Source organism: Drosophila subobscura, chromosome A (assembly GCF_008121235.1).
Source record: "Drosophila subobscura isolate 14011-0131.10 chromosome A, UCBerk_Dsub_1.0, whole genome shotgun sequence".
NCBI classification, from domain to species: Eukaryota; Metazoa; Arthropoda; class Insecta; order Diptera; family Drosophilidae; genus Drosophila; species Drosophila subobscura.
Window position 1 is genome coordinate 273,625 of NC_048530.1, and position 27,897 is coordinate 301,521.

Genomic DNA, 27,897 nt, shown 5'->3' on the forward strand with positions numbered 1-27,897 from the left:
ATATTGTGGTAAACATTTGATTTGATTTTGCAAACAGATGACAACTCTAATGTACCAAACAAAATCACGAGAGTCCATTTAATTTTAGATGTTTGTGTTTGTGTCTATGCTGGTATGGAAATGTTGTAATTACCGCTGCTTTATGAATTATAACAGTTCGCCCACGCCATTATGAGTAAAGTTGATCAAGTACGTGGGGTACTACGTAATCTTATAATCGAATCGCAGTAAGCAAATCGCACCTCACGGAGTCCAGTGTGAACTAAAAAAATTTTGTACTTATAGGGCTCCATACACGCCAGACATCATTGTGAGACATTTTCGTGCCACACACGAACGGCGTCTCTCATCAAACGAACTTCTGCATTTACTTGCAACCATAAGCCAAAAGCGTCCAAACTTTCAAACTGTGATCACTGAGGTCACACATATACTTAAGACGTCAGTATTTCGATCTAGTTCATTGGGAGTTTTTCACATTCCTTTCCTTTCAGGAAGGATCCTATGTACGCTCTGCTTGTATTCGTCGAGCGATTCAGCTGCGAAGATAGCCACTTAAAGGTTGAAATACCATTACCAACCACTCATAGCTCTCCTGTCAGTGCCATGTCTTCGCTTAGCATGGTTCAATGCGCGTCGACGAGGAGTCTTTCTGACGATAGTGCAATACATACAATGTCGCAAAGTATTTCCACATCGACTCCGATGAATTATCGTAGAAGCGAAAGTTTCCCAGTTCTCTACACTGGAGGATTATGTGGACGACGCAACCAGAATCTAAAACTGTACCATCAGAAGCAGAAAAAGGATCCAGAACGCGCAGATTTGAGCGTGGTTAGAGCGAACTTTCCAGATAACTACAATTTCTCTATTTCCTTATACAAATCCATTTATTTTAAATTCAGATCAAAGAGCGCGTGCTGATGGCAGTTTCCAGCAGTTCGAAAAGTAGCTACCATCCTCTTGGAAGCACAGAAGTTGGATCGACGAAGTCATCCGTCAGGATTAAGACTAGTAACTCCTTTCTAATGGCGGTGACATGCTTGCCGGATGAGTATCGCACACACATGCTCTGGGATTACGGCAAAGTGGACGGTTACAAAATGGTGAAGCCGGAGCTTGGCGCCCTGCCTTTTGCAAGCCAGCAGCAAGTCCTTCTAAAAGAGCTATTCCATTGTCTGTGTGGCACTCGTGGAAACTTTATTGTCCCTCTGTCGCCAGATATGAACAGTACAGGAATTGCCAAGTATGAAACAAATTTCAATATCCATGTGCACCTGGAAAAATCGTTAACAGAGCCGCTGCAGGATATTCTTCCCCTGGCCTCGTACTTTATGGGCATCCAAAAGATGATGGCGGCAACTGATGGTCACGGGCAGGTCATTAACTCTCTTAATGCGGCGCTCCAAGATCTGACCCAGGATTTCTACGTAAGTGTATTCAGTAAGAAATATCACACCTACATATATCAAATAGTATTTTATCTATTATCCCTTTAGGTACTGGTTGTACAATCTGAGAAAGAGCTGCAGCAGCAGGAGTTGACGGTTCAGAAGCTTCTGTACTACTTACAGCCCACCATCTGGGTGATGAAGGAGATATGCACGACTTTAGTGGATGTGCAACTAAAAGAGTTCGTGGGAGCTGCAGTACTGACGCATTTACACGGGCGGATAAAGCGGTTGGAAGGGGACAGGGCAGCCCAGCAGATAATGATTAATCTCACACATCAGGCAGCCAAGCCGTATATGCGAATGCTTCAGCTTTGGATCCAAAAAGGAGTTATTGTAGACCGCAACCATGAGTTTCTGGTGGAGGATAACGAGGTTGTCCACCAAGGCGAGCTGCCCGAGCATTATTCGGACGATTATTGGGAAAAGCGCTACACAGTCCGTCGCGATCGGATCCCTTTCTTCTTAGAAAAGTATTCCGACAAAATATTGCGAACCGGCAAGTATTTAAATGTGATCCGACAGTGCGGAAAGCGAGTAATGCCCACTCAGAAAATGGAGCTCCACCTCGATCCGACCAACGAGCGACACGTGTATGTAATCAACGATGCCTATTACTTTGCCGCCCGCATGCTGCTTGACGTTTTACTCACGGAAAACGACCTTATGGGGCATCTGCAGTCAGTAAAAAACTATTTGTTGCTGAACCAGGGGGACTTCACCATGCAATTTATGGACGCCTGTGAGGACGAGCTATCTAAGAATGTAGACTTGGTGCTGCCCATGACCCTGGAGAATCTACTGGGTCTTACATTGAGACTATCTTCGGCCCGCAATGATCCCTACAAAGATGACCTGCACTGCGAGCTTCTCACCTACGACTTGGTTACACAGATGTCAAAGATCATGAACCAACAGGAAGAATATTGGCAGTCGCAGGATCGCCTGGACCTTAGTGGTCTAGAGTGTTTTGCCTTTACCTACGAAGTCAAGTGGCCTGTCTCGCTCGTCCTCAATCATATCGCCATTTCAAAGTACCAGATGCTGTTTCGTCAGCTCTTCTTTTGCAAGCACGTAGAGCGTCAGCTTTGCAAGTGAGTATACAACTTCTTCAAGATTACGTCGCTTCTTAGCCATTCACTTTGTTATTTCTCGCAGGATTTGGAAAGAGAACTCCATTGCAAAAAAGTTCTCGGCACAGGCCGCTGAGCTGTATCGATCGGCATTTACTCTGCGCCAGCGCATGATGAATGCCATTCAGAACCTGGAGTACTATATGATGATTGAGATCATAGAACCAAATTGGCACATATTTATCGAAAAAATGAAGAAGGTCGAGAATGTGGACAACGTACTAGGACTGCATCAAGACTTCCTGGACTCGTGTCTCAAGAACTGCATGCTGACTGAGTCCTCTCATTTAAATCGAGCCATATTTAAGTTGTGCAAGATCTGCCTTAAGTTTTGTGACTTTATCCAGGTGAGACTATTATCAAAATATTTGAAAAGTTGTTACATACCTTTGAGTTCTACCCCTGCTAATATAACTGTCTTGCCCTGTCTATAAAAATATGGGTTCTGCGCTTTCTCTTCATTTTTCTTTTTCTCTTGCTTGTTGATCTGCCTGCCTACCAACTATCTACAATTGAATATCAACAAAACACCTTTTATTCGACCTCATAGCACTCCCAGCGCTTCTTTCTCGACGCTGAGCTCAAGTCAATGGTCTGTGATAGGAGCGACGACAATATGGATAGTGTCGACGTTGAGCAGGGAAACTCGAATTGGCCACAGGTATTAAGCATTTATAAATATACATTGATAGCTGCTGTTACTTCCGCTTGGATTTTTCTTATCAGTATTTTTGATTTTGACTGATTTAAACTTTTTTATATAACCGGTACTCGAAGAGTAAATAGGTATTTTATTTGTGCGCAAAAAATTTAACGCACCGAATGATGCGTTTCAGACCCGACAAAGTATATACATATATTCTTGATCAGCATCAACAGCCGAGTCGATTTAGCCATGTCTGTACGTCCGTCCGTCTAGTTGAGCGCCTGAATCTCAGACACTATAAAAGCTAGAGCCACAAAATGTTGCAACCATATGGTTGAATGCGCATACTGTTACAAGTGTATTTCAAAATTTCGCCCCGCCCCCTTAAAGTGAAAAAATCTGCGGTATCCACAATTTTTAAGATACAAAAAAACTAAACTTGGCTCATTATTATAGCCGGAATGAAAAAATTAATTTCCAGTGGCTAAACCCACCCCGTCCAGCAGTTTTATTTTTTATACCCGGTACTCGAGGAGTAAATAGGGTATATTGTATTTGTGCACAAGGTGAATGTACATAACGCACAGAAGGAAACGTTTCCGACCCCATAAGGTACATATATACATATATTCTTGATCAGCATCAATATCCGAGTCGATTGAGCCATGTCTGTCTGTCCGTCCTTATGAGCGCCTGGATCTCAGAGACTATAAAAGCTAGAGTCACCAAATTTCGCATCCTTCTGTATGCTCACACTGTTACAAGTGCATTTAAAAAATGAGCCCCGCCACCTTCCCCCCCGCGAATCGCGAAAAATCTGCGGTATTCACAATTTTTAAGATACAAGAAAACTAAAAACGCCGTTCCGTAGGGAATGACCAAATCTATCAGAACACCCAATTGGGATCAGATTGGATCACTATTATAGCCAGAGTAAAGGAATACATTTCCAGTGGCTAAACCCACCTCGTCCCGCAGCTTTTATTTGTTTTTTGCACCTTCTCTCATTCACACTCTATATTCTGCAGTGTATATTCTTTCTCCCTCTGCAGTGCCTCTGCAGTCAGCGGTTCTAGGGGAGAGGGGCGAGCTAAAGGAGCGTGTTGGCGTGAGAAGTGATGTAGATGTTGATGACAGATGTAGAAAAAATTTAAAATGTTAAATACAGGTACGCTTAAGAAGCGTCTCACACGTCCCCACTCGTTTTTAGTATTTTCGTATGTAATAGTTCGTTAATTGTAAGTATGAAAATGAAACCATTCTATTTCTAGTGCTCGTTCGGCAAACAACTCTTTTTTGAGTTCAAAATTTTCAGTAACTTTTTTATAATATTATTCGCTGTAGCAATTAAATATAAAAAAAAAAAAAATATGAAACAAAACAAAAATTGTAACTAAAAAAGAACGGCTTCATTAGAAGTTTTTATACCCGTTACTCGAAGAGTAAATGGGGTATATTGTATTTGTGCGAATAACGGTTGTATGTAACGCACAGAAGGAAACGTTTCCGACCCCATAAAGTATATATATTCTTAATCAGCATCAATAGCCGAGTCGATTGCGCCATGTCTGTCTGTCCGTCCGTCCGTCCGTCTGTCTTGTTTGTCGGCTAGTTCTCAGAGACTATAAGAGCTAGAGCCACAACATTTTGGCACCAGACTGCTGTATGCTCACACTGAAACCAGTGTATTTAAAAAATTAGCCCCGCCCCCTTCCGCCACCGCAAAAGGGCGAAAACCTCCCAAATCTACAATTTTGAAGATAACTAAACTAGTTTAGAAAACTAAACACGCCATTCTGTAGGGAGTGACCATATCTGTCAGATCACCAAATTAATTTAGCCACAATGAAGAAATTAATTTGCAGAGGCCAAACCCACCCCGTCCCGCAGCTTATAGCAGCACACTCTGCTTCGTGCAGTTTATGGCCTCTGCCCCTGACACGTCTCTGCCGCTGCCTCTGCTGCTGCCTCTGCCGCGACTCTGCAGTGTGTGTCTATAGGGGAGGGTGGCGAGCTAAAGGAGCGTGTTGGCGTGAGTAGTGTTGTTGATGTAGATGACAGATGAAGAAAAAATGTAAAATTTGACAAATAACCGCTAAGTTGCAGATGTAGTACTGAGTGCCGGGTATAAAAGTTGTGACGCGTAAGAAACGTCTCACACGTCCCTTCTCGTTTTGTTTTCGTTTTATCTTTAAAATTGTGGATACAGCAGAATGACCTTTTCTACCAAGCTGTCGAATTTTGAATTTTCAGTGGAAAACCCAGCCGCTTCCAGCTCTGCACCGCTCATTAAAATATATTTTAATATACATATATATAAATATATAATATATATAATACTCAATTTATATTCTTTCTGCCAGTTGGAGACATCGTTGGATCCGACAGATACGTTTTCGGAGGGCGTCAAACGCTTCGATCTGCAATTTACCGGACTGCTAATATCTTTCCTCAAGCAAATTAACAATATGGCTAAGAAGAACACCGCCGATCGCTTCATGAATCTAGTGCATCGAATCAACTTTAACGGCTTCTATTCCGATCAAATGGAAAAGCTCTGCGTCAAAGATGCCATGGGTTAAGTCATTAATTTGCCATTCATTTATAGCAGTACGAAAAGCATAGAAGATGAAAGTAAAAAAAAGTCAAATTTAAATATGTATTTCATTAATTATAACTATTTATAATTCATTCCAGAAGGGCTAATGTTGTTTCATAATGTTTTCAAAAAAGAAATTTTCATAAGCTATAAATAGTAAAACTCAAACACAATTATTATCCATGAGTGCAAAATATCTATTTTCTTAATAAAAATATCCGAAAAAAATGTGATATTTTAAGTTAACTTTGCGAAAGACAAAAACTATGTTGTAGGCCTGGATGACTAGTTCACTTCCTCTTAATTTGAATTTGCAAGACTAAAGAAACAAAGATGACGCTTTCTGCGGACGGACAGACATGGCTTTATCGACTTGGCTATTGATGCTGATCAAGAATATATATCCTTTATGGGGTCGGAAACGTTTCCTTCTCTGCGTTACGTACATTTACTTTTCCCCACAAATACAATATAGAATATTTACTTTTCGAGTACCGGCTATAAAAATGTATTTAAAAGATTAAGAGTGATTAAAGATTTTTGAAAAACTTTGAATTTACAAAAAATATATTTGACTGATTGATTGATTGGTTATTATTGGTTGATTAGCCTTCTCTGCGTTACATAAATCTACTTTTCCTCAGAAATACAATACAACTTACTTACCCTTCGAGTACCGGGTATAAAAAGTCAGTTCCGTAGAGAATGGCCATATATATCTATCAGGAACATATTGTAGCCAGAATGAAGGAAAGAATTTGCAGTGGCTAGCCCGCACCCCCTCCGGCAATGTTGCTGCTGGCTCAATCACTGCACACCATGTCTAGTGCCGCCAGAGGGCGCCGCGCATCGTTACGCGCATCCCACAACGTTCTTTAAAAGAACACAACGTCCGTTTTAAAGCTACAAAAATTCAGTATCGTAGAGAATGACCATTTCTACCAAGTTGTCGAATTTTGAATTTTCAGTGGAAAACCCAGCCGCTTCCAGCTCTGCACCATTCATTAAAATATAATACTCAATTTATATTCCTTCTGCCAGTTGGAGACACCGTTGGATCCGACAGATACGTTTTCGGAGGGCGTCAATCTGCAATTTACCGGACTGCTGATATCTTTCCTCAAGCAAATTAACAATATGGCTAAGAAGAACACCGCCGATCGCTTCATAAATCTAGTGCATCGAATCAACTTTAACGGCTTCTATTCCGATCAAATGGAAAAGCTCTGCGTCAAAGATGTCATAGGTTAAGTCATTAATTTGCCATTCATTTATAGCAGTACGAAAATCATAGAAGATGAAAGTAAAAAAAAGTCAAATTTAAATATGGATGTATTTCATTAATTATAACTATTAATAATTCATTCCAGAAGGGCTAATGTTGTTTCATAATGTTTTCAAAAAAGAAATTTTCATAAGCTATAAATAGTAAAACTCAAACACAATTATTATCCATGAGTGCAAAATATCTATTTTCTTAATAAAAATATCCGAAAAAATGTGATATTTTAAGTTAACTTTGCAAAAGACAAAAACTATGTTGTAGGCCTGGAGGACTAGTTCACTTCCTCTTAATTTGAATTTGCAATACTAAAGAGACAAAGATGACGCTTTCTGCGGACGGACAGACATGGGTATATCGACTCGGCAATTGATGCTGATCAAGAATATATATCCTTTATGGGGTCGGAAACGTTTCCTTCTCTGCGTTACGTACATCTACTTTTCCCCACAAATACAATATAGAATATTTACCTCTTTATTAACCTAAGCACACCCATGGCTTTATTCACCATGGTAGAAATGTGTTCTGAAAACTTTAACTTGGGGTCTAGCTTAACACCTAGATCATCAACCAATGTAATTCTCTAAAGAGAACTACCGCATAGGGTGTAAGGAGCCAGGAAGGGGCTGGAGCGATAAAGAGTCATTACATTGCATTTCGAGGCATTAAGGTGTAACATATTTGCACAACACCATGACTGAAAGCTATTGAGATCAGATTGCAAGCGAGAGAAAAATGAAATTTCCTTATACTGGACACAGAGCTCAACATCATCCGCATACATACATATGTAAGTACTCGAGAATTTGTTAATACAGAAGGCAGGTCATTAATAAAGAGTCTGAAAAGTAAGGGGCGTCAATGGCTACCCTGTGGTGCTCCAGAAGTAACCATACCAGGTAAAGATAAGGAGTTTTTGAAAAGGACCCTTTGAGACCTGGAACACAGGTAGCTAGAAATACATCTAAAAAGATTGGGCGGAAACCCTAGAAGGAATATGGCTAAGAAGAACACCTCCGATCGCTTCATGAATCTAGTGCATCGAATCAACTTTAACGGCTTCTATTCCGATCAAATGGAAAAGCTCTGCGTCAAAGATGCCATGGGTTAAGTCATTAATTTGCCATTCATTTATAGCAGTACGAAAAGCAGAGAAGATGAAAGTAAAAAAAAGTCAAATTTAAATATGGATGTATTTCATTAATTATAACTATTTATAACTATTTCCAGAAGAGCTACTGTTGTTTCATAATGTTTTCAAAAAAGAAGTTTTCGTAAGCGATAAATAGTAAAACTCAAACACAATTATTATCCATGTGTGCAAAATATCTATTTTCTCTGCTTCTGCAGTGTGCGGCCTCTGCCTCTGCCGAGCCTCTGCTGTGTGCGGCTCTAGGGTAGGGGGGCGAGCTAAAGGAGCGTGTTGGCGTGAGAAGTGTTGTAAATGTAGATGACAGATAAAGAAAATATGTAAGATTTGATAAAAACCGCTAAGGTACAGATGTTGTACTGAGTACCGGGGATAAAAGTTGTGACGCGTAAGAAGCGTCTCACACGTCCCTTCCGGTTTGACATACATTTTTTTTGGCATTTGTCGACCTCGTAAGTTCAAAAATGCATATTTTTGTATGACATGGTTTTGTGTTTTCGACTTTAGTTCCTCAGTGTAATAAATTGCTAAAAAAAAGCAATACACTTTTCGAATACGGGTACGTTTTTTATAACCGGTACTCTGAGAGTAAAAGATGTATTTTAGATTTATGGTTAAAGCAATTTGCGTAACGCACAGATGGAAACGTTTCCGACCCTATAAAGCAGTGAGTTTGTTTGCGAAGACTGCACGCAAAACAGAATATTATAATCTTTACAATGTCCTAAACACTGTAACACACGTGTGCGTGAGTGGCAGCGCAGGGCCAGATCCTTTTCCTATGAACAATACATAGGGCCGTTCCGAGCTGTGATGTAAGGTATACAAATATTCTTAATAAGTGTTAATAACAGAGTCGATAAGGCTCTATCTCAGACAAAGCTCTGTCTGCCCGTCATGAAGAGCGTGTAGTTCTCAGAGCTAGAAAACAAAGTTTTGCATGCAAACTTTAGTAATATTACACTGTTACTAGTGTATTTCAATATTTCGCACCTACCGCCCTACAATGTGCAAAAATCTGTGGCATCCACAATTTTGAAGATATCAGAAAACCAACGAGTAAGAACGTTTGTGAGACGCTTCGTACGCGTCACAACTTTTAGTTTTTTTTTTTTTTCGTTTTATTATTAAAATTGTGTATACAGCAGAATGACCTTTTCTACCAAGTTGTTGAATTTTGAATTTTCAGTGGAAAACCCAGCCGCTTCCAGCTCTGCACCGCTCATTAAAATATATTTTAATATACATAGATATAAATATATAATATATATAATACTCAATTTATATTCCTTCTGCCAGTTGGAGACATCGTTGGATCCGACAGATACGTTTTCGGAGGGCGTCAAACGCTTCGATCTGCAATTTACCGGACTGATGATATTTTCCTCAAGCAAATTAACAATATGGCTAAGAAGAACACCCCCGATCGCTTCATGAATCTAGTGCATCGAATCAACTTTAACGGCTTCTATTTCGATCAAATGGAAAAGCGCTGCGTCAACGATGATATGGGTTAAGTCATTCATTTAAAGAAGTACGAAAAGCATAGAAGATGAAAGTAAAAAAAAGGCCCAATTAAAATACGTATTTCATTAATTATAACTATTTATAACTATTTCCAGAAGAGCTACTGTTGTTTCATAATGTTTTCAAAAAATAAGTTTTCGTAAGCGATAAATAGTAAAACTCAAACACAATTATTATCCATGTGTGCAAAATATCTATTTTCTCTGCTTCTGCAGTGTGCGGCCTCTGCCTCTGCCGAGCCTCTGCTGTGTGCGGCTCTAGGGTAGGGGGGCGAGCTAAAGGAGCGTGTTGGCGTGAGAAGTGTTGTAAATGTAGATGACAGATAAAGAAAATATGTAAGATTTGATAAAAACCGCTAAGGTACAGATGTTGTACTGAGTACCGGGGATACAAGTTGTGACGCGTAAGAAGCGTCTCACACGTCCCTTCCGGTTTGACATACATTTTTTTGGCATTTGTCGACCTCGTAAGTTCAAAAATGCATATTTTTGTATGACATGGTTTTGTGTTTTCGACTTTGGTTCCTCAGTGTAATAAATTGCTAAAAAAAAGCAATACCATTTTCGAATACGGGTACGTTTTTTATACCCGGTACTCTGAGAGTAAAAGATGTATTTTAGATGTATATGTCTGGACGTTGATATGCAATGACTGCACCATCAAGTGGCCCATGCGACACCAAGCCAAAGCCTGTTACGGGCGGAACCCAGCAGAACGCAGCCCTCCTCTCGCCCAACCGACCGAGGGGCGCTGCCGCATGACGCGCGGCGCGAGTAACCGAACCGGTCGCGAGCATGCAGGAAAGATAGATGTTAGGCTAATATTCGAGGAAAATTAGAACTAAACACAACTAAACTAGAGCAACTATAGCTGAGCAAGCAAAATTATCAAAGTCAAAAAATAAAAGGAACTACGGGAGAGGTAGGCTAGTATAAGAGATTTAAGAAGAGGAAGGGAGTGAGTCGAGGATATAATGTGATAGAGGGAATTATAATACGAGCATAACACTCTAAAGGGCTCGTGCAAGGCATAATTCGATCTACACATTGGAAGGAACAAAGGAATATATGTAGTTTCTAGTGGGTCTAATGGGAATCGTAAAGTTTACGCGGCTTAACAAGTCAGGGCTGTCTACATCCCCCTTGATCAAGTTGTGCATAAAAATTACACCAAGCATTTTTCTACGACTAACTAAGGATGGAAGATTTATTAAAAGAAGTCTACTACGGTAGGATGGCAGTCTCACATTTGCATCCCAGTTGAGGCCCCGTAGGGCAAATAATAAAAAGTTGTTCTGTACTGATTCAATACGGTCCTGATGTATGTTGTACTGAGGGCACCATACACATGAGCCGTATTCTAAAATCAGACGAACAAGCGAGATATTCATCGAATTCCTTTGACCACTTCTTTATAAACCCAAGCACACCCATGGCTTTATTTATCATGGTAGAAATGTGTTCAGAAAACTTTAACTTGGGGTCTAGTTTAACACCAAGATCATCAACTAATGTAATTCTCTCAAGAGAACTACCGCAGAGGGTGTAAGGTGCCAGTAAGGGGCTGGAGCGATGAAAAGTCATTACTTTGCACTTCGAGGCATTAAGGTGTAACATATTTGCACAACACCATGACTGAAAGCTATTGAGATCAGATTGCAAGCGAGAGTGAAATGAAATGTCCTTATACTGGACACAGAGCTTAACATCATCCGCATACATATGTAAGTACTCGAGAATTTGTTAATACAGAAGGCAGGTCATTAATAAAGAGTGTGAAAAGTAAGGGGCCTAAATGGCTACCCTGTGGTACTCCAGAAGTAACCATAACAGGTAAAGATAAGGAGTTTTTGAAAAGGACCCTTTGAGACCTAGAACACAGGTAGTTAGAAATCCATCTCAACAGATTGGGCGGAAACCCTAGAAGGTCGAGCTTTTGTGCAAGAAGAGAGTGGTTTACAGAATCGAATGCCTTACTGAAGTCAGTGTAAATAACATCCGTCTGCAAGTTACCTTGGAATCCTTTAATGACAAAGGAGGTGAACTCTAAAAGATTAGTGGTTGTTGATCGTCGCTGGAGAGCTGGAGATATAAGTGATTTGCAAAGATGTTGCAAGTGCGGAGTTAAAATTTTCTCGAACATTTTAGGAATAGCGGATAACTTAGATATACCTCTATAGTTTTAGCGTCAGACTTGCTACCTTTCCTATGGATAGGAATTATAAAGGATTCCTTCCAGATGGGGGGAAAGCTAGAAGAATGGATGGATAGATTGAATAATTTAAGCAAAAGTCCGCACAGAGGGCCCGGTGAAAATACCGGCTTAACTAATTTAAGTTCATGAAGTAAGGAGCCTTCATTAAACAAAGGGCAGAAGATGCCATTTGACCTTGGTAAACTATATGGATACATATGGCCTGGGTAGCTTTCCTGGGAATAGGTGGTTTGAAAAAAATTGTGCAAAAAGATCGGCGATTGCCTGATCATTGTTTGCCGACATATTAAAAAATGATAGCAAGGATGGATGTGCGGACGTTCTACGCTTACTGTTTACAAAGCTGTAGAACTGTTTAGGGTCCTGTGAAAAACGTATCCTGCATCGAAGTAGGTAGTTCCTATAGCATTGAGCATTAAGAAAAGTGAAATTTGACCGAGCTATTAAGTAATTAGAAAGAGAAGAGGGAGAACCAACTTCTTGAGATTTTTTAAATAGTCTTGATTTTAGGTTCTTTAGACTGGATAACTCTTTGGTGAACCAAGGAGGTTTCGCAGATCTAGTCGGACATGAGAGTGGGACACACGTGTAAAAAATTGTGTCAAGTACTCGGCTTTACGAAAGCAGCGGACGCGTTCAGATAGCCTACCCGCACGATCCGATACAGTAGGTCCAATATCTACCGACACTTCGAAAGTAGGATGATAGCAGTCTTCAAGAATAGTGAGCGGGAGTGCTCGTGTTAACAACGCTACGGTCGGATCCGAGCAAAAGCACAGATCAAGCAATCGACCCAAGGAGTTTTTCACATGGTTGACTTGAGACAGGGATAGGTCTAATAAGCCATCAATAAAATCATGTCGTGACCTGTGCACAAGGTTATTTGACTCGTTAACTGTAACATATAACGTAGGTGGGTATATGTTGACACCACGAGCTGATGTTAGTGTAGCGACCAGAGGAGCACGCGCTTGTTCCGGCTCTGCTGTCGTCGGCTGGGGGGGTTTAAAAAGACCACTGTGCTACCTGCTCGCTTTGTATATACATAATTACATTAAAATTCGCGTGCTTGTTTAGGCCAAACACAAGTTCAATCAGACAGACAGGAAGGATAGGAAAACACATAAAATTGACTAGTTATGACACGGCAAGTTGTTGTTGCAAAAGCCAAGTTGGTTTTGGTTGTTTCGCTGATGCGCTGGTGTTTCTGTGACAGCTGATGCCCACCCTACCATGATCATCTTAGCCGCAAGACCAATATAATGGCCGATGATCCCTTAAACAAACCTAACACTCTAACCTACTTCCATACTACGACGAGACATGGCTCCCCCCTACGAACAAACTAGAACATGTTGAAATTCTAATTAAAACTTATTTATTATACAAGATTGCTCATGGCAAAAAAAAAACGTATATATAAAAGGGAATTTATAAAAGGGTTTAGATCAAAAAAAAAAAAAAGGTAAAAATAATATGTATAAATAGAGAAAATAATAAATGGTTTGAAAATAATCAAATTTAAATTCACATAAATATATGTCGAAAAAAACTGGTTAAAAATATATTAGTGAGCTGTGAGCCGGTTCTCTCTCCGCAACCCTCTTATAAGTCTTGAAACATGCAATAAAAATTATTATGTTTTCCACTTACGTGCATATCTCGGAACCTTCCATCTCCAAAAGCGCTTTTTTTGATGCGAGGCGACGAATCTGTTGCACTTTTTAAAAAGGGAATAGAAAAAAAAATAAAAGAAAGCACAAAAACCAAAATCTAAGGCGAAGAGCTAATAATTTGTGTTCTTTGCTCTCGCGATCTTCGTCTTCTCTCTCTCTTCTATGCTCGCTTTTTTTCGGCTCTCAACGCCACTGTGGTGAATACCAGAACATATTAGAAGAGAGAGACATGCAAGAAGAACAACGAGAAGGGACGTGTGAGACGCTTCTTACGCGTCACAACTTTTATACCCGGCACTCAGTACTACTTCTGCAACTTAGCGGTTATTTGTCAAATTTTACATTTTTTCTTCATCTGTCATCTACATTAACAACACTGCTCACGCCAACACGCTCCTTTAGCTCGCCACCCTCCCCCATAGACACACACTGCAGAGTCGCTGCAGAGGCAGAGGCAGCGGCAGAGGCAGCGGCAGAGATGTGTCAGGGGCAGAGGCCATAAACAGCGTGAAGCAGAGTGTGAATGCTGCGGGACGGGGTGGGTTTGGCCACTGAAAATTAATTTCTTCATTGTGGCTATAATAATGATCCAATCAAATCCCAATTTGGTGATCTGATAGATATGGTCATTCCCTACGGAACGGCGTTTTTAGTTTTCTGTTACCTTCAAAATTGTAGATTTGGGAGGTTTTCGCCCTTTTGCGGGGGCGGAAGGGGCGGGGCTCATTTTGAAATACACTGGTTTCAGTGTGAGCATACAGCAGTCTGGTGGCAAAATTTGGTGGCTCTAGCTCTTATAGTCTCTGAGAACTAGCCGACAAACAAGACGGACGGACGGACGGACGGACGGACGGACGGACGGACGGACGGACAGACAGACATGGCTCAATCGACTCGGCTATTGATGCTGATCAAGAATATATATACTTTATGGGGTCGGAAACGTTTCCTTCTGTGCGTTACATACAACCGTTATCCGCACAAATACAATATACCCTATTTACTCTTCGAGTACCGGGTATAAAAAGGGAAGAGGAACGACGATTGCACCAATTAACGGCGTTTTCTATTGCTTCACCCAATATTAAAATTTTTAACCACTTTTATGCGAATGGTGCTGTTCCTCGGAAATTCTTAATAATTCATTTTCCACTTAACACTACCAACCTTATTCCATACTTAGGCTAGGGTGGGACAGAAAAACTAAAAATAAGTGTACAAAAATTTAAACGAAGGGTTATTTAACCGACATTTCCCCGGTTTTAAAATCGCTGCCTCCCCGTCCAGACGGTGGCTTCGGAGTCGCGAATTAAACTATTCTCTTCCAATTGCAGCGGCTTCTCTTGCTTTAGTTGCGCCTAATAGCGGCGAATTCCCGATAGCTGGGTGCGCGATCAATTATAATTTATTCGGCGCTGCCGTAGGCAAACAGCTGTTTTTGTTTGTTGCTTCTCTAATCGGCGAATTGAGTCATTTTATTGCCTTTAATGTAGTTGCTTTAGTTTAAAGGTGATTGAACTCGTAGCTTCGACATAAATGATTTGCACTAAGTACTAAGTGCCAATCTGCACTTGCAAAGACAAAATAAAAAAGGAAAAGAGAGAAGAAAAAAATTTTGATTCTACCGTTTCACAATTTCCTGCTTAACAAAAACACGAACAAAAATGTATGGCTTACCGCTTATTTGCGTTTGGCACTTTTTTTATATTCCACTCGGCCCAGCGGCTGCGGTATTTAATTTCATGCATTTACTAAATATCTTTGTAATAATTTTAGTCGCGGTTTAAGTTTTTCGCACTAAAACTTGGGTTTGGTCTGAGAAGCGACTTGATTGACTCACGTCTAGAATGGAAAAGACCGTGGCATTAGCTGAACTTCCTGCACACCCCGGTTAACAGCGAAAGTGGTACGCCATTTCCAAATTGTTAACATTATTACAATTAAACTCTCTTCCCTGGAACTTCTACCACCTTGTACCGTCGATCAGCTGATGTACCATACAGGAGCTGGCACGAAGTTACGAAAGTCTAAGGCATACTTTCGGCCTCTAACAAAAAAAAAGTCGAACCCAAAAACAAGCGTCACTACATAACCGAAGACCAAACAGTACCTGGCAGGTTGAAATCCCCAAGAACTATTAAATGGTCTTTGTCAGATAGCGAGGAAGATACAGTTTTTAAGGCGGACAAGTGCTGCTCGTATATTAATACATCCGAAGTCGGTGGAATATACGAGCAAGTGACATAAATAGACTGGCCGGGAAGAATCAGTCTAACACAGAGGAATTCCAAGTCTTGTAAAACCTGGACTATGAAAAGTTCCGACGTGAAGTAAGAGTTTACTGCAATCAGAACGCCTCCTCCACGCCGAGGCGAACGATCATTCCTATAAATTGTGTACCTATCTGCCAAAACTTCGGAACTAAGAATGTCCGGCTTTAACCAGGTTTCGGTAAACACAATAACATGGGATGAAAATGTGAAACTATCCATAAAAAGAGTGCTCAGCTTACTACGTAAGCCGCGAGCATTTTGATAGGCTACAAAGAGGGAAATTAGTTTTTTGACTGCGAGGAATTGCAGTGGGAAGAGGTGGACAGAGTAGAGGAGGAATGAGCAGAGGAGGAATGAGCAGAGGAGGAATGAGTAGAGGAGGAAGGAGCACTGGCCTCACTACTAGGAAGAGTTATGGGGGGCCTATTTTTCTTCTTAGCCTTAAACTCTTTCACAACCAGGTGCTCTGGCCAAAATTTGGAAGAGCAAATGGTCTCGAAATGAGTTGGAGACACGCTAATCTTGAAAGAGGATATCTCCCTGGCATAAGAGAAATTAAACTTCTCCACCTTTAAGCCATCGGTTTTTATTTTGCTTTGTATAAAAGCAGTTACATCATTAGATGTGAGGTCAGGGGCAAGCCAAGAGACAACGAGGAGGAACGTTGTGAGACGCGTCTTAAGCCGCGTCACAACTCTTATACCCGGTACTCAGTACTACATCTGCACCTTAGCGGTTATTTGTCAAATTTTACATTTTCTCTTCATCTGTCATCTACATCAACAACACTACTCACGCCAACACGCTCCTTTAGCTCGCCACCCTCCCCTAGAGACACACACTGCAGAGTTAGGGCAGAGGCAGCGGCAGAGTCGTGGCAGAGGATGAGTCAGAGACGTGTCAGGGGAAGAGGCCTCTACCACTGCGCGAAGCAGAGTGTGAATGAGAGAATGTGTAAAAGCAACAAAAGCTGCTGGACAGGGTGGGCTTAGCCACTGCAACTTAATTTCTTCATTGTGGCCATAATAATGATCCAATCGGATCCCAATTTGGTGATCAGATAGATATGGTCATTCCCTATGGCGTTTTTAGTTTTCTTTTATCTTTAAAATTGTAGATTTGGGAGGTTTTCGCCCTTTTGCGGGGGCGGAAGAGGGCGTGGCTCATTTTTGAAATACACTTGTAACAGTGTGAGCATACAGAAGTCTGGATGCAAAATTTGGTGGCTCTAGCTTTTATGGTCTCTGAGATCCAGGCGCTCAACAAGACGGACGGACAGACGGACAGACGGACAGACAGACATGGCTCAATCGACTCGGCTATTGATGCTGATCAAGAATATATATACTTTATGGGGTCGGAGACGTTTCCTTCTGTGCGTTACATACATTCACTTTGTGCACAAATACAATATACCCTATTTACTCTTCGAGTACCGGGTATAAAAACTTGCCGCTTTGGTGGGACTCCCACCAGAGGTTTTGGCACCACAGATCTGATACTGTGACGGCAATATCCGGTGGTCCAGGACGTTTATTAACTGGTAGGATCGAAATAGATGGGATGGGCTGTGGAACGGACTCGACAGACACGGACGCTACAGTGCTAACTGGCTGCATGTTCTCCGAGATTATCGATTCGGTAGCCGAAACTTGATCACCAGCAGCTGTCGTTGCCCTTGGAGTGGCAAATGAAATTAGGTGCTGCAACATCGGAGTGGACGGAGACAGTTGATCAGCAGCGAGCGATCGAGGGACAGGCACTTGCAGATCACGAGGAGTGACTTTTTTGGGCCTAGGAGACTCATTCAGCAGTTTAAAACCGCTGAATTGAGACACCATGTCAATGTTATGGTCAAAGCAATTTGCGTAAGGCACAGATGGAAACGTTTCCGACCCTATAAAGCAGTGAGTTTGTTTGCGAAGAATGCATGCAAAACAAAATATTATAATCTTTACAATGTCCTAAAAACTGTAACACACGTGTGCGTGAGTGGCAGCGCAGGGCCAGATCCTTTTCCAATATCAATACATAGAGCCGAGCCGAGCCGTGATAAAAAGGTATACAAATATTCTTAATCAGTATTAATAACAGAGTCGATAAGGCTCTATCTCAGACAAAGCTCTGTCTGCCCGTCATGAAGAGCGTGTAGTTCTCAGAGCTAGAAAACAAAGTTTTGCATGCAAACTTCAGTAATATTACACTGTTACTAGTGTATTTCAATATTTCGCACCTACCGCCCTACAATGTGCAAAAATCTGTGGCATCCACAATTTTGAAGATATCAGAAAACCAACGAGTAAGAACGTTTGTGAGACGCTTCGTACGCGTCACAACTTTTATTTATTTTTTTTTTCGTTTTATCTTTAAAATTGTGTATACAGCAGAATGACCTTTTCTACCAAGTTGTTGAATTTTGAATTTTCAGTGGAAAACCCAGCCGCTTCCAGCTCTGCACCGCTCATTAAAATATATTTTAGTATACATATATATAAATATACGAGGAGGAACGTTGTGAGACGCGTCTTAAGCCGCGTCACAACTCTTATACCCGGTACTCAGTACTACATCTGCACCTTAGCGGTTATTTGTCAAATTTTACATTTTCTCTTCATCTGTCATCTACATCAACAACACTACTCACGCCAACACGCTCCTTTAGCTCGCCACCTCCCCTAGAGACACATTTGCAGAGTTAGGGCAGAGGCAGCGGCAGAGTCGTGGCAGAGGATGAGTCAGAGACGTGTCAGGGGAAGAGGCCTCTACCACTGCGCGAAGCAGAGTGTGAATGAGAGAATGTGTAAAAGCAACAAAAAGCTGCTGGACAGGGTGGGCTTAGCCACTGCAACTTAATTTCTTCATTGTGGCCATAATAATGATCCAATCGGATCCCAATTTGGTGATCAGATAGATATGGTCATTCCCTATGGCGTTTTTAGTTTTCTTTTATCTTTAAAATTGTAGATTTGGGAGGTTTTCGCCCTTTTGCGGGGGCGGAAGAGGGCGTGGCTCATTTTGAAAAACTTTAGTAACAGTGTGAGCATACAGAAGTCTGGATGCAAAATTTGGTGGCTCTAGCTTTTATGGTCTCTGAGATCCAGGCGCTCAACAAGACGGACGGACAGACGGACAGACGGACAGACAGACATGGCTCAATCGACTCGGCTATTGATGCTGATCAAGAATATATATACTTTATGGGGTCGGAGACGTTTCCTTCTGTGCGTTACATACATTCACTTTGTGCACAAATACAATATACCCTATTTACTCTTCGAGTACCGGGTATAATAATATATATAATACTCAATTTATATTCCTTCTGCCAGTTGGAGACATCGTTGGATCCGACAGATACGTTTTCGGAGGGCGTCAAACGCTTCGATCTGCAATTTACCGGACTGCTGATATTTTCCTCAAGCAAATTAACAATATGGCTAAGAAGAACACCCCCGATCGCTTCATGAATCTAGTGCATCGAATCAACTTTAACGGCTTCTATTTCGATCAAATGGAAAAGCTCTGCGTCAAAGATGCCATGGGTTAAGTCATTAATTTGCCATTCATTTATAGCAGTACGAAAAGCATAGAAGATGAAAGTAAAAAAAAGGCCCAATTAAAATACGTATTTCATGAATTATAACTATTTATAACTATTTCCAGGAGAGCTACTGTTGTTTCATAATGTTTTCAAAAAATAAGTTTTCGTAAGCGATAAATCGTAAAACTCAAACACAATTATTAACCATGAGTGCAAAATATCTATTTTCTCTGCTTCTGCAGTGTGCGGCCTCTGCCTCTGCCGTGCCTCTGCTGAGCCTCTGCTGTGTGCGGCTCTAGGGGAGGGGGGCGAACTAAAGGAGTGTGTTGGCGTGAGAAGTGTTGTAAATGTAGATGACAGATAAAGAAAATATGTAAGATTTGATAAAAACCGCTAAGGTACAGATGTTGTACTGAGTACCGGGGATACAAGTTGTGACGCGTAAGAAGCGTCTCACACGTCCCTTCCGGTTTGACATACATTTTTTTGGCATTTGTCGACCTCGTAAGTTCAAAAATGCATATTTTTGTATGACATGGTTTTGTGTTTTCGACTTTAGTTCCTCAGTGTAATAAATTGCTAAAAAAAAGCAATACCATTTTCGAATACGGGTACGTTTTTTATACCCGGTACTCTGAGAGTAAAAGATGTATTTTAGATGTATCTGTCTGGACGTTGATATGCAATGACTGCACCATCAAGTGGCCCATGCGACACCAAGCCAAAGCCTGTTACGCGCGGAACCCAGCAGAACGCAGCCCTCCTCTCGCCCAACCGACCGAGGGGCGCGAGGGGCGCGAGTAACCGAACCGGTCGCGAGCATGCAGAAAGATAGATGTTAGGCTAATATTCGAGGAAAATTAGAACTAAACACAACTAAACTAGAGCAACTATAGCTGAGCAAGCAAAATTATCAAAGTCAAAAATTAAATGAACTACGGGAGAGGTAGGCTAGTATAAGAGATTTAAGAAGAGGAAGGGAGTGAGTCGAGGATATAATGTGATAGAGGGAATTATAATCCGAGCATAACACTCTAAAGGGCTCGTGCAAGGCATAATTCGATCTACACATTGGAAGGAACAAAGGAATATATGTAGTTTCTAGTGGGTCTAATGGGAATCGTAAAGTTTACGCGGCTTAACAAGTCAGGGCTGTCTACATCCCCCTTGATCAAGTTGTGCATAAAAATTACACCAAGCATTTTTCTACGACTAACTAAGGATGGAAGATTTATTAAAAGAAGTCTACTACGGTAGGATGGCAGTCTCACATTTGCATCCCAGTTGAGGCCCCGTAGAAAAAAATAATAAAAGTTTTTCTGTACTGATTCAATACGGTCCTGATGTATGTTTTACTGAGGGCACCATACACATGAGCCGTATTCTAAAATCAGACGAACAAGCGAGATATAGAGAGTCTTCGTTATATAGGGGTCATCAAATTCCTTTGACCACCTCTTTATAAACCCAAGCATACCCATGGCTTTATTTATCATGGTAGAAATGTGTTCAGAAAACTTTAACTTGGGGTCTAGTTTAACACCAAGATCATCAACTAATGTAATTCTCTCAAGAGAACTACCGCAGAGGGTGTAAGGTGCCAGTAAGGGGCTGGAGCGATGAAAAGTCATTACTTTGCACTTCGAGGCATTAAGGTGTAACATATTTGCACAACACCATGACTGAAGCTATTGAGATCAGATTGCAAGCGAGAGTGAAATGAAATGTCCTTATACTGGACACAGAGCTTAACATCATCCGCATACATAATTATTGGAGAATTTGTTAAGACAGAAGGCAGGTCATTAATAAAGAGTGTGAAAAGTAAGGGGCCTAAATGGCTACCCTGTGGTACTCCAGAAGTAACCATAACAGGTAAAGATAAGGAGTTTTTGAAAAGGACCCTTTGAGACCTAGAACACAGGTAGTTAGAAATCCATCTCAACAGATTGGGCGGAAACCCTAGAAGGTCGAGCTTTTGTGCAAGAAGAGAGTGGTTTACAGAATCGAATGCCTTACTGAAGTTAGTGTAAATAACATCCGTCTGCAAGTTACCTTGGAATCCTTTAATGACAAAGAAGTTGAACTCTAAAAGATTAGTGGTTGTTGATCGTCGCTGGAGAGCTGGAGATATAAGTGATTTGCAAAGATGTTGCAAGTGCGGAGTTAAAATTTTCTCGAATATTTTAGGAATAGCGGATAACTTAGATATACCTCTATAGTTTTAGCGTCAGACTTGCTACCTTTCCTTTGGATAGGAATTATAAAGGATTCCTTCCAGATGGGGGGAAAGCTAGAAGAATGGATGGATAGATTGAATAATTTAAGCAAAAGTCCGCACAGAGGGCCCGGTGAAAATACCGGCTTAACTAATTTAAGTTCATGAAGTAAGGAGCCTTCATTTAACATAGGGCAGAAAATGCCATTTGAACTTGGTAAACTATATGGATACATATGGCCTGGGTAGCTTTCCTGGGAATAGGTGGTTTGAAAAAATTGTGCAAAAAGATCGGCGATTGCCTGATCATTGTTTGCCGACATATTAAAAAATGATAGCAAGGATGGATGTGCGGACGTTCTACGCTTACTGTTTACAAAGCTGTAGAACTGTTTAGGGTCCTGTGAAAAACGTATCCTGCATCGAAGTAGGTAGTTCCTATAGCATTGAGCATTAAGAAAAGTGAAATTTGACCGAGCTATTAAGTAATTAGAAAGAGAAGACGGAGAACCAACTTCTTGAGATTTTTTAAATAGTCTTGATTTTTGGTTCTTTAGACTGGATAACTCTTTGGTGAACCAAGGAGGTTTCGCAGATCTAGTCGGACATGAGAGTGGGACACACGTGTCAAAAATTGTGTCAAGTACTCGGCTTTACGAAAGCAGCGGACGCGTTCAGATAGCCTACCCGCACGATCCGATACAGTAGGTCCAATATCTACCGACACTTCGAAAGTAGGATGATAGCAGTCTTCAGGAATAGTGAGCGGGAGTGCTCGTGTTAACAACGATAAGGTCGGATCCGAGACAAAGCACAGATCAAGCAATCGACCCAAGGAGTTTTTCACATGGTTGACTTGAGACAGGGATAGGTCTAATAAGCCATCAATAAAATCATGTCGTGACCTGTGCACAAGGTTATTTGACTCGTTAACTGTAACATATAACGTAGGTGGGTATATGTTGACACCACGAGCTGATGTTAGTGTAGCGACCAGAGGAGCACGCGCTTGTTCCGGCTCTGCTGTCGTCGGCTGGGGGGGTTTAAAAAGACCACTGTGCTACCTGCTCGCTTTGTATATACATAATTACATTAAAATTCGCGTGCTTGTTTAGGCCAAACACAAGTTCAATCAGACAGACAGGAAGGATAGGAAAACACATAAAATTGACTAGTTATGACACGGCAAGTTGTTGTTGCAAAAGCCAAGTTGGTTTTGGTTGTTTCGCTGATGCGCTGGTGTTTCTGTGACAGCTGATGCCCACCCTACCATGATCATCTTAGCCGCAAGACCAATATAATGGCCGATGATCCCTTAAACAAACCTAACACTCTAACCTACTTCCATACTACGACGAGACATGGCTCCCCCCTACGAACAAACTAGAACATGTTGAAATTCTAATTAAAACTTATTTATTATACAAGATTGCTAAAAAAAAAAAAAAAACGTATATATAAAAGGGAATTTATAAAAGGGTTTAGATCAAAAAAAAAAAAAAGGTAAAAATAATATGTATAAATAGAGAAAATAATAAATGGTTTGAAAATAATCAAATTTAAATTCACATAAATATATGTCGACAAAAACTGGTTAAAAAAATATATTAGTGAGCTGTGAGCCGGTTCTCTCTCCGCAACCCTCTTATAATTCTTGAAACATGCAATAAAATTATTATGTTTTCCACTTACGTGCATATCTCGGAACCTTCCATCTCCAAAAGCGCTTTTTGATGCGAGGCGACGAATCTGTTGCACTTTTTAAAAAGGGAATAGAAAAAAAATAAAAGAAAGCACAAAAACCAAAATCTAAGGCGAAGAGCTAATAATTTTGTTCTTTGCTCTCGCGATCTTCGTCTTCTCTCTCTCTTCTATGCTCGCCTATTTTCGGCTCTCAACGCCACTGTGGTGAATACCAGAACATATTAGAAGAGAGAGACATGCAAGAAGAACAACGAAGGGACGTGGAGACGCTTCTTACGCGTCACAACTTTTATACCCGGCACTCAGTACTACTTCTGCAACTTAGCGGTTATTTGTCAAATTTTACATTTTTTCTTCATCTGTCATCTACATTAACAACACTGCTCACGCCAACACGCTCCTTTAGCTCGCCACCCTCCCCCATAGACACACACTGCAGAGTCGCTGCAGAGGCAGAGGCAGCGGCAGAGGCAGCGGCAGAGATGTGTCAGGGGCAGAGGCCATAAACAGCGTGAAGCAGAGTGTGAATGCTGCGGGACGGGGTGGGTTTGGCCACTGAAAATTAATTTCTTCATTTTGGCTATAATAATGATCCAACCAAATCCCAATTTGGTGATCTGATAGATATGGTCATTCCCTACGGAACGGCGTTTTTAGTTTTCTGTTACCTTCAAAATTGTAGATTTGGGAGGGGGCCCTTTTTGCGGGGGCGGAAGGGGGCGGGGCTCATTTTTGAAATACACTGGTTTCAGTGTGAGCATACAGCAGTCTGGTGCCAAAATTTGGTGGCTCTAGCTCTTATAGTCTCTGAGAACTAGCCGACAAAACAAGACGGACGGACGGACGGACGGACGGACGGACGGACGGACGGACGGACAGACAGACATGGCTCAATCGACTCGGCTATTGATGCTGATCAAGAATATATATACTTTATGGGGTCGGAAACGTTTCCTTCTGTGCGTTACATACAACCGTTATCCGCACAAATACAATATACCCTATTTACTCTTCGAGTACCGGGTATAAAAAGGGAAGAGGAACGACGATTGCACCAATTAACGGCGTTTTCTATTGCTTCACCCAATATTAAAATTTTTAACCACTTTTATGCGAATGGTGCTGTTCCTCGGAAATTCTTAATAATTCATTTTCCACTTAACACTACCAACCTTATTCCATACTTAGGCTAGGGTGGGACAGAAAAACTAAAAATAAGTGTACAAAAATTTAAACGAAGGGTTATTTAACCGACATTTCCCCGGTTTTAAAATCGCTGCCTCCCCGTCCAGACGGTGGCTTCGGAGTCGCGAATTAAACTATTCTCTTCCAATTGCAGCGGCTTCTCTTGCTTTAGTTGCGCCTAATAGCGGCGAATTCCCGATAGCTGGGTGCGCGATCAATTATAATTTATTCGGCGCTGCCGTAGGCAAACAGCTGTTTTTGTTTGTTGCTTCTCTAATCGGCGAATTGAGTCATTTTATTGCCTTTAATGTACAGCTTTAGTTTAAAGGTGATTGAACTCGTCGACATTCGACATAAATGATTTGCACTAAGTACTAAGTGCCAATCTGCACTTGCAAAGACAAAATAAAAAAGGAAAAGAGAGAAGAAAAAAATTTTGATTCTACCGTTTCACAATTTCCTGCTTAACAAAAACACGAACAAAAATGTATGGCTTACCGCTTATTTGCGTTTGGCACTTTTTTTATATTCCACTCGGCCCAGCGGCTGCGGTATTTAATTTCATGCATTTACTAAATATCTTTTTGTAATAATTTTAGTCGCGGTTTAAGTTTTTCGCACTAAAACTTGGGTTTGGTCTGAGAAGCGACTTGATTGACTCACGTCTAGAATGGAAAAGACCGTGGCATTATCTGAACTTCCTGCACACCCCGGTTAACAGCGAAAGTGGTACGCCATTTCCAAATTGTTAACATTATTACAATTAAACTCTCTTCCCTGGAACTTCTACCACCTTGTACCGTCGATCAGCTGATGTACCATACAGGAGCTGGCACGAAGTTACGAAAGTCTAAGGCATACTTTCGGCCTCTAACAAAAAAAAAGTCGAACCCAAAAACAAGCGTCACTACATAACCGAAGACCAAACAGTACCTGGCAGGTTGAAATCCCCAAGAACTATTAAATGGTCTTTGTCAGATAGCGAGGAAGATACAGTTTTTAAGGCGGACAAGTGCTGCTCGTATATTAATACATCCGAAGTCGGTGGAATATACGAGCAAGTGATATAAATAGACTGGCCGGGAAGAATCAGTCTAACACAGAGGAATTCCAAGTCTTGTAAAACCTGGACTATGAAAAGTTCCGACGTGAAGTAAGAGTTTACTGCAATCAGAACGCCTCCTCCACGCCGAGGCGAACGATCATTCCTATAAATTGTGTACCTATCTGCCAAAACTTCGGAACTAAGAATGTCCGGCTTTAACCAGGTTTCGGTAAACACAATAACATGGGATGAAAATGTGAAACTATCCATAAAAAGAGTGCTCAGCTTACTACGTAAGCCGCGAGCATTTTGATAGGCTACAAAGAGGGAAATTAGTTTTTTGACTGCGAGGAATTGCAGTGGGAAGAGGTGGACAGAGTAGAGGAGGAATGAGCAGAGGAGGAATGAGTAGAGGAGGAAGGAGCACTGGCCTCACTACTAGGAAGAGTTATGGGAGGCCTATTTTTCTTCTTAGCCTTAAACTCTTTCACAACCAGGTGCTTTGGCCAAAATTTGGAAGAGCAAATGGTCTCGAAATGAGTTGGAGACACGCTAATCTTGAAAGAGGATATCTCCCTGGCATAAGAGAAATTAAACTTCTCCACCTTTAAGCCATCGGTTTTTATTTTGCTTTGTATAAAAGCAGTTACATCATTAGATGTGAGGTCAGGGGCAAGCCGAGAGACAAAAACTTGCCGCTTTGGTGGGACTCCCACCAGAGGTTTTGGCACCACAGATCTGATACCTGTGACGGCAATATCCGGTGGTCCGGGACGTTTTTTAACTGGTGGGATCGAAATAGATGGGATGGGCTGTGGAACGGACTCGACAGACACGGACGCTACAGTGCTAACTGGCTGCATGTTCTCCGAGATTATCGATTCGGTAGCCGAAACTTGATCACCAGCAGCTGTCGTTGCCCTTGGAGTGGCAAACGAAATTAGCTGCTGCACTATCGGAGTGGACGGAGACAGTTGATCAGCAGCGAGCGATCGAGGGACAGGCACTTGCAGATCACGAGGAGTGACTTTTTTGGGCATAGGAGACTCATTCAGCAGTTTAAAACCGCTGAATTGAGACTCCATGGCTAGAAGCCGATCGTACTGCTTCTTAAAGCCCACGGTCAGCTCCTTAAAGCCCTTTCGCGTCTGCCTCATAAATGTGACCATGTCAATGTTATGGTCAAAGCAATTTGCGTAAGGCACAGATGGAAACGTTTCCGACCCTATAAAGCAGTGAGTTTGTTTGCGAAGAATGCATGCAAAACAAAATATTATAATCTTTACAATGTCCTAAAAACTGTAAAACACGTGTGCGTGAGTGGCAGCGCAGGGCCAGATCCTTTTCCAATATCAATACATAGAGCCGAGCCGAGCCGTGATGTAAGGTATACAAATATTCTTAATCAGTATTAATAACAGAGTCGATAAGGCTCTATCTCAGACAAAGCTCTGTCTGCCCGTCATGAAGAGCGTGTAGTTCTCAGAGCTAGAAAACAAAGTTTTGCATGCAAACTTCAGTAATATTACACTGTTACTAGTGTATTTCAATATTTCGCACCTACCGCCCTACAATGTGCAAAAATCTGTGGCATCCACAATTTTGAAAATATCAGAAAACCAACGAGTAAGAACGTTTGTGAGACGCTTCGTACGCGTCACAACTTTTAGTTTTTTTTTGTTGTCGTTTTATCTTTAAAATTGTGGATACAGCAGAATGATCTTTTCTACCAAGTTTTCGAATTTTGAATTTCAGTGGAAAGCCCAGCCTCTTCCAGCTCTGCACCGCTCATTAAAATATAATACTTACTCAATTTATATTCCTTCTGCCAGTTGGAGACATCGTTGGATCCGACAGATACGTTTTCGGAGTGCGTCAAACGCTTCGATCTGCAATTTACCGGACTGCTGATATTTTCCTCAAGCAAATTAACAATATGGCTAAGAAGAACACCCCCGATCGCTTCATGAATCAAGTGCATCGAATCCACTTTAACGGCTTCTATTCCGATCAAATAGAAATGATCTGCGTCAAAGATGCCATGGGCTAAGCCATTCATTTAAAGAAGTACGAAAAGCATAGAAGATGAAAGTAAAAAAAAGCCCAATTAAAATATGTATTTCATTAATTATAACTATTTATAACTATTTCCAGAAGAGCTACTGTTGTTTCATAATGTTTTCAAAAAAGAAGTTTTCGTAAGCGATAAATCGTAAAACTCAAACACAATTATTAACCATGAGTGCAAAA

The 27,897-nt window shown here is 41.2% G+C and overlaps 1 protein-coding gene across 4 annotated transcripts; it reads left to right on the top strand.

Annotated features, from left to right (window-relative positions):
• The first annotated feature begins 60 nt into the window (after positions 1 to 60).
• On the top strand, positions 61 to 27,629 carry LOC117894609 (gamma-tubulin complex component 2 homolog). 4 transcript variants are annotated; one of them, XM_034801763.1, is made up of 8 exons: positions 63 to 227; positions 286 to 441; positions 495 to 834; positions 906 to 1,430; positions 1,500 to 2,545; positions 2,610 to 2,931; positions 3,135 to 3,245; positions 5,594 to 5,924. In XM_034801763.1, the coding sequence occupies exons 1-8, from the start codon at positions 172 to 174 to the stop codon at positions 5,810 to 5,812; spliced, it is 2,775 nt and encodes a 924-aa protein (XP_034657654.1). In that variant the 5' UTR covers positions 63 to 171; the 3' UTR covers positions 5,813 to 5,924. The 4 variants fall into 4 exon arrangements, with proteins under 4 accessions (XP_034657672.1, XP_034657680.1, XP_034657654.1 ...); XM_034801781.1 differs by lacking the exons at positions 3,135 to 3,245; positions 5,594 to 5,924 and adding an exon at positions 6,871 to 7,095 and having other exon boundaries at positions 61 to 227; XM_034801789.1 differs by lacking the exons at positions 3,135 to 3,245; positions 5,594 to 5,924 and adding an exon at positions 27,480 to 27,629 and having other exon boundaries at positions 62 to 227.
• Positions 27,630 to 27,897: the final 268 nt, after the last annotated feature.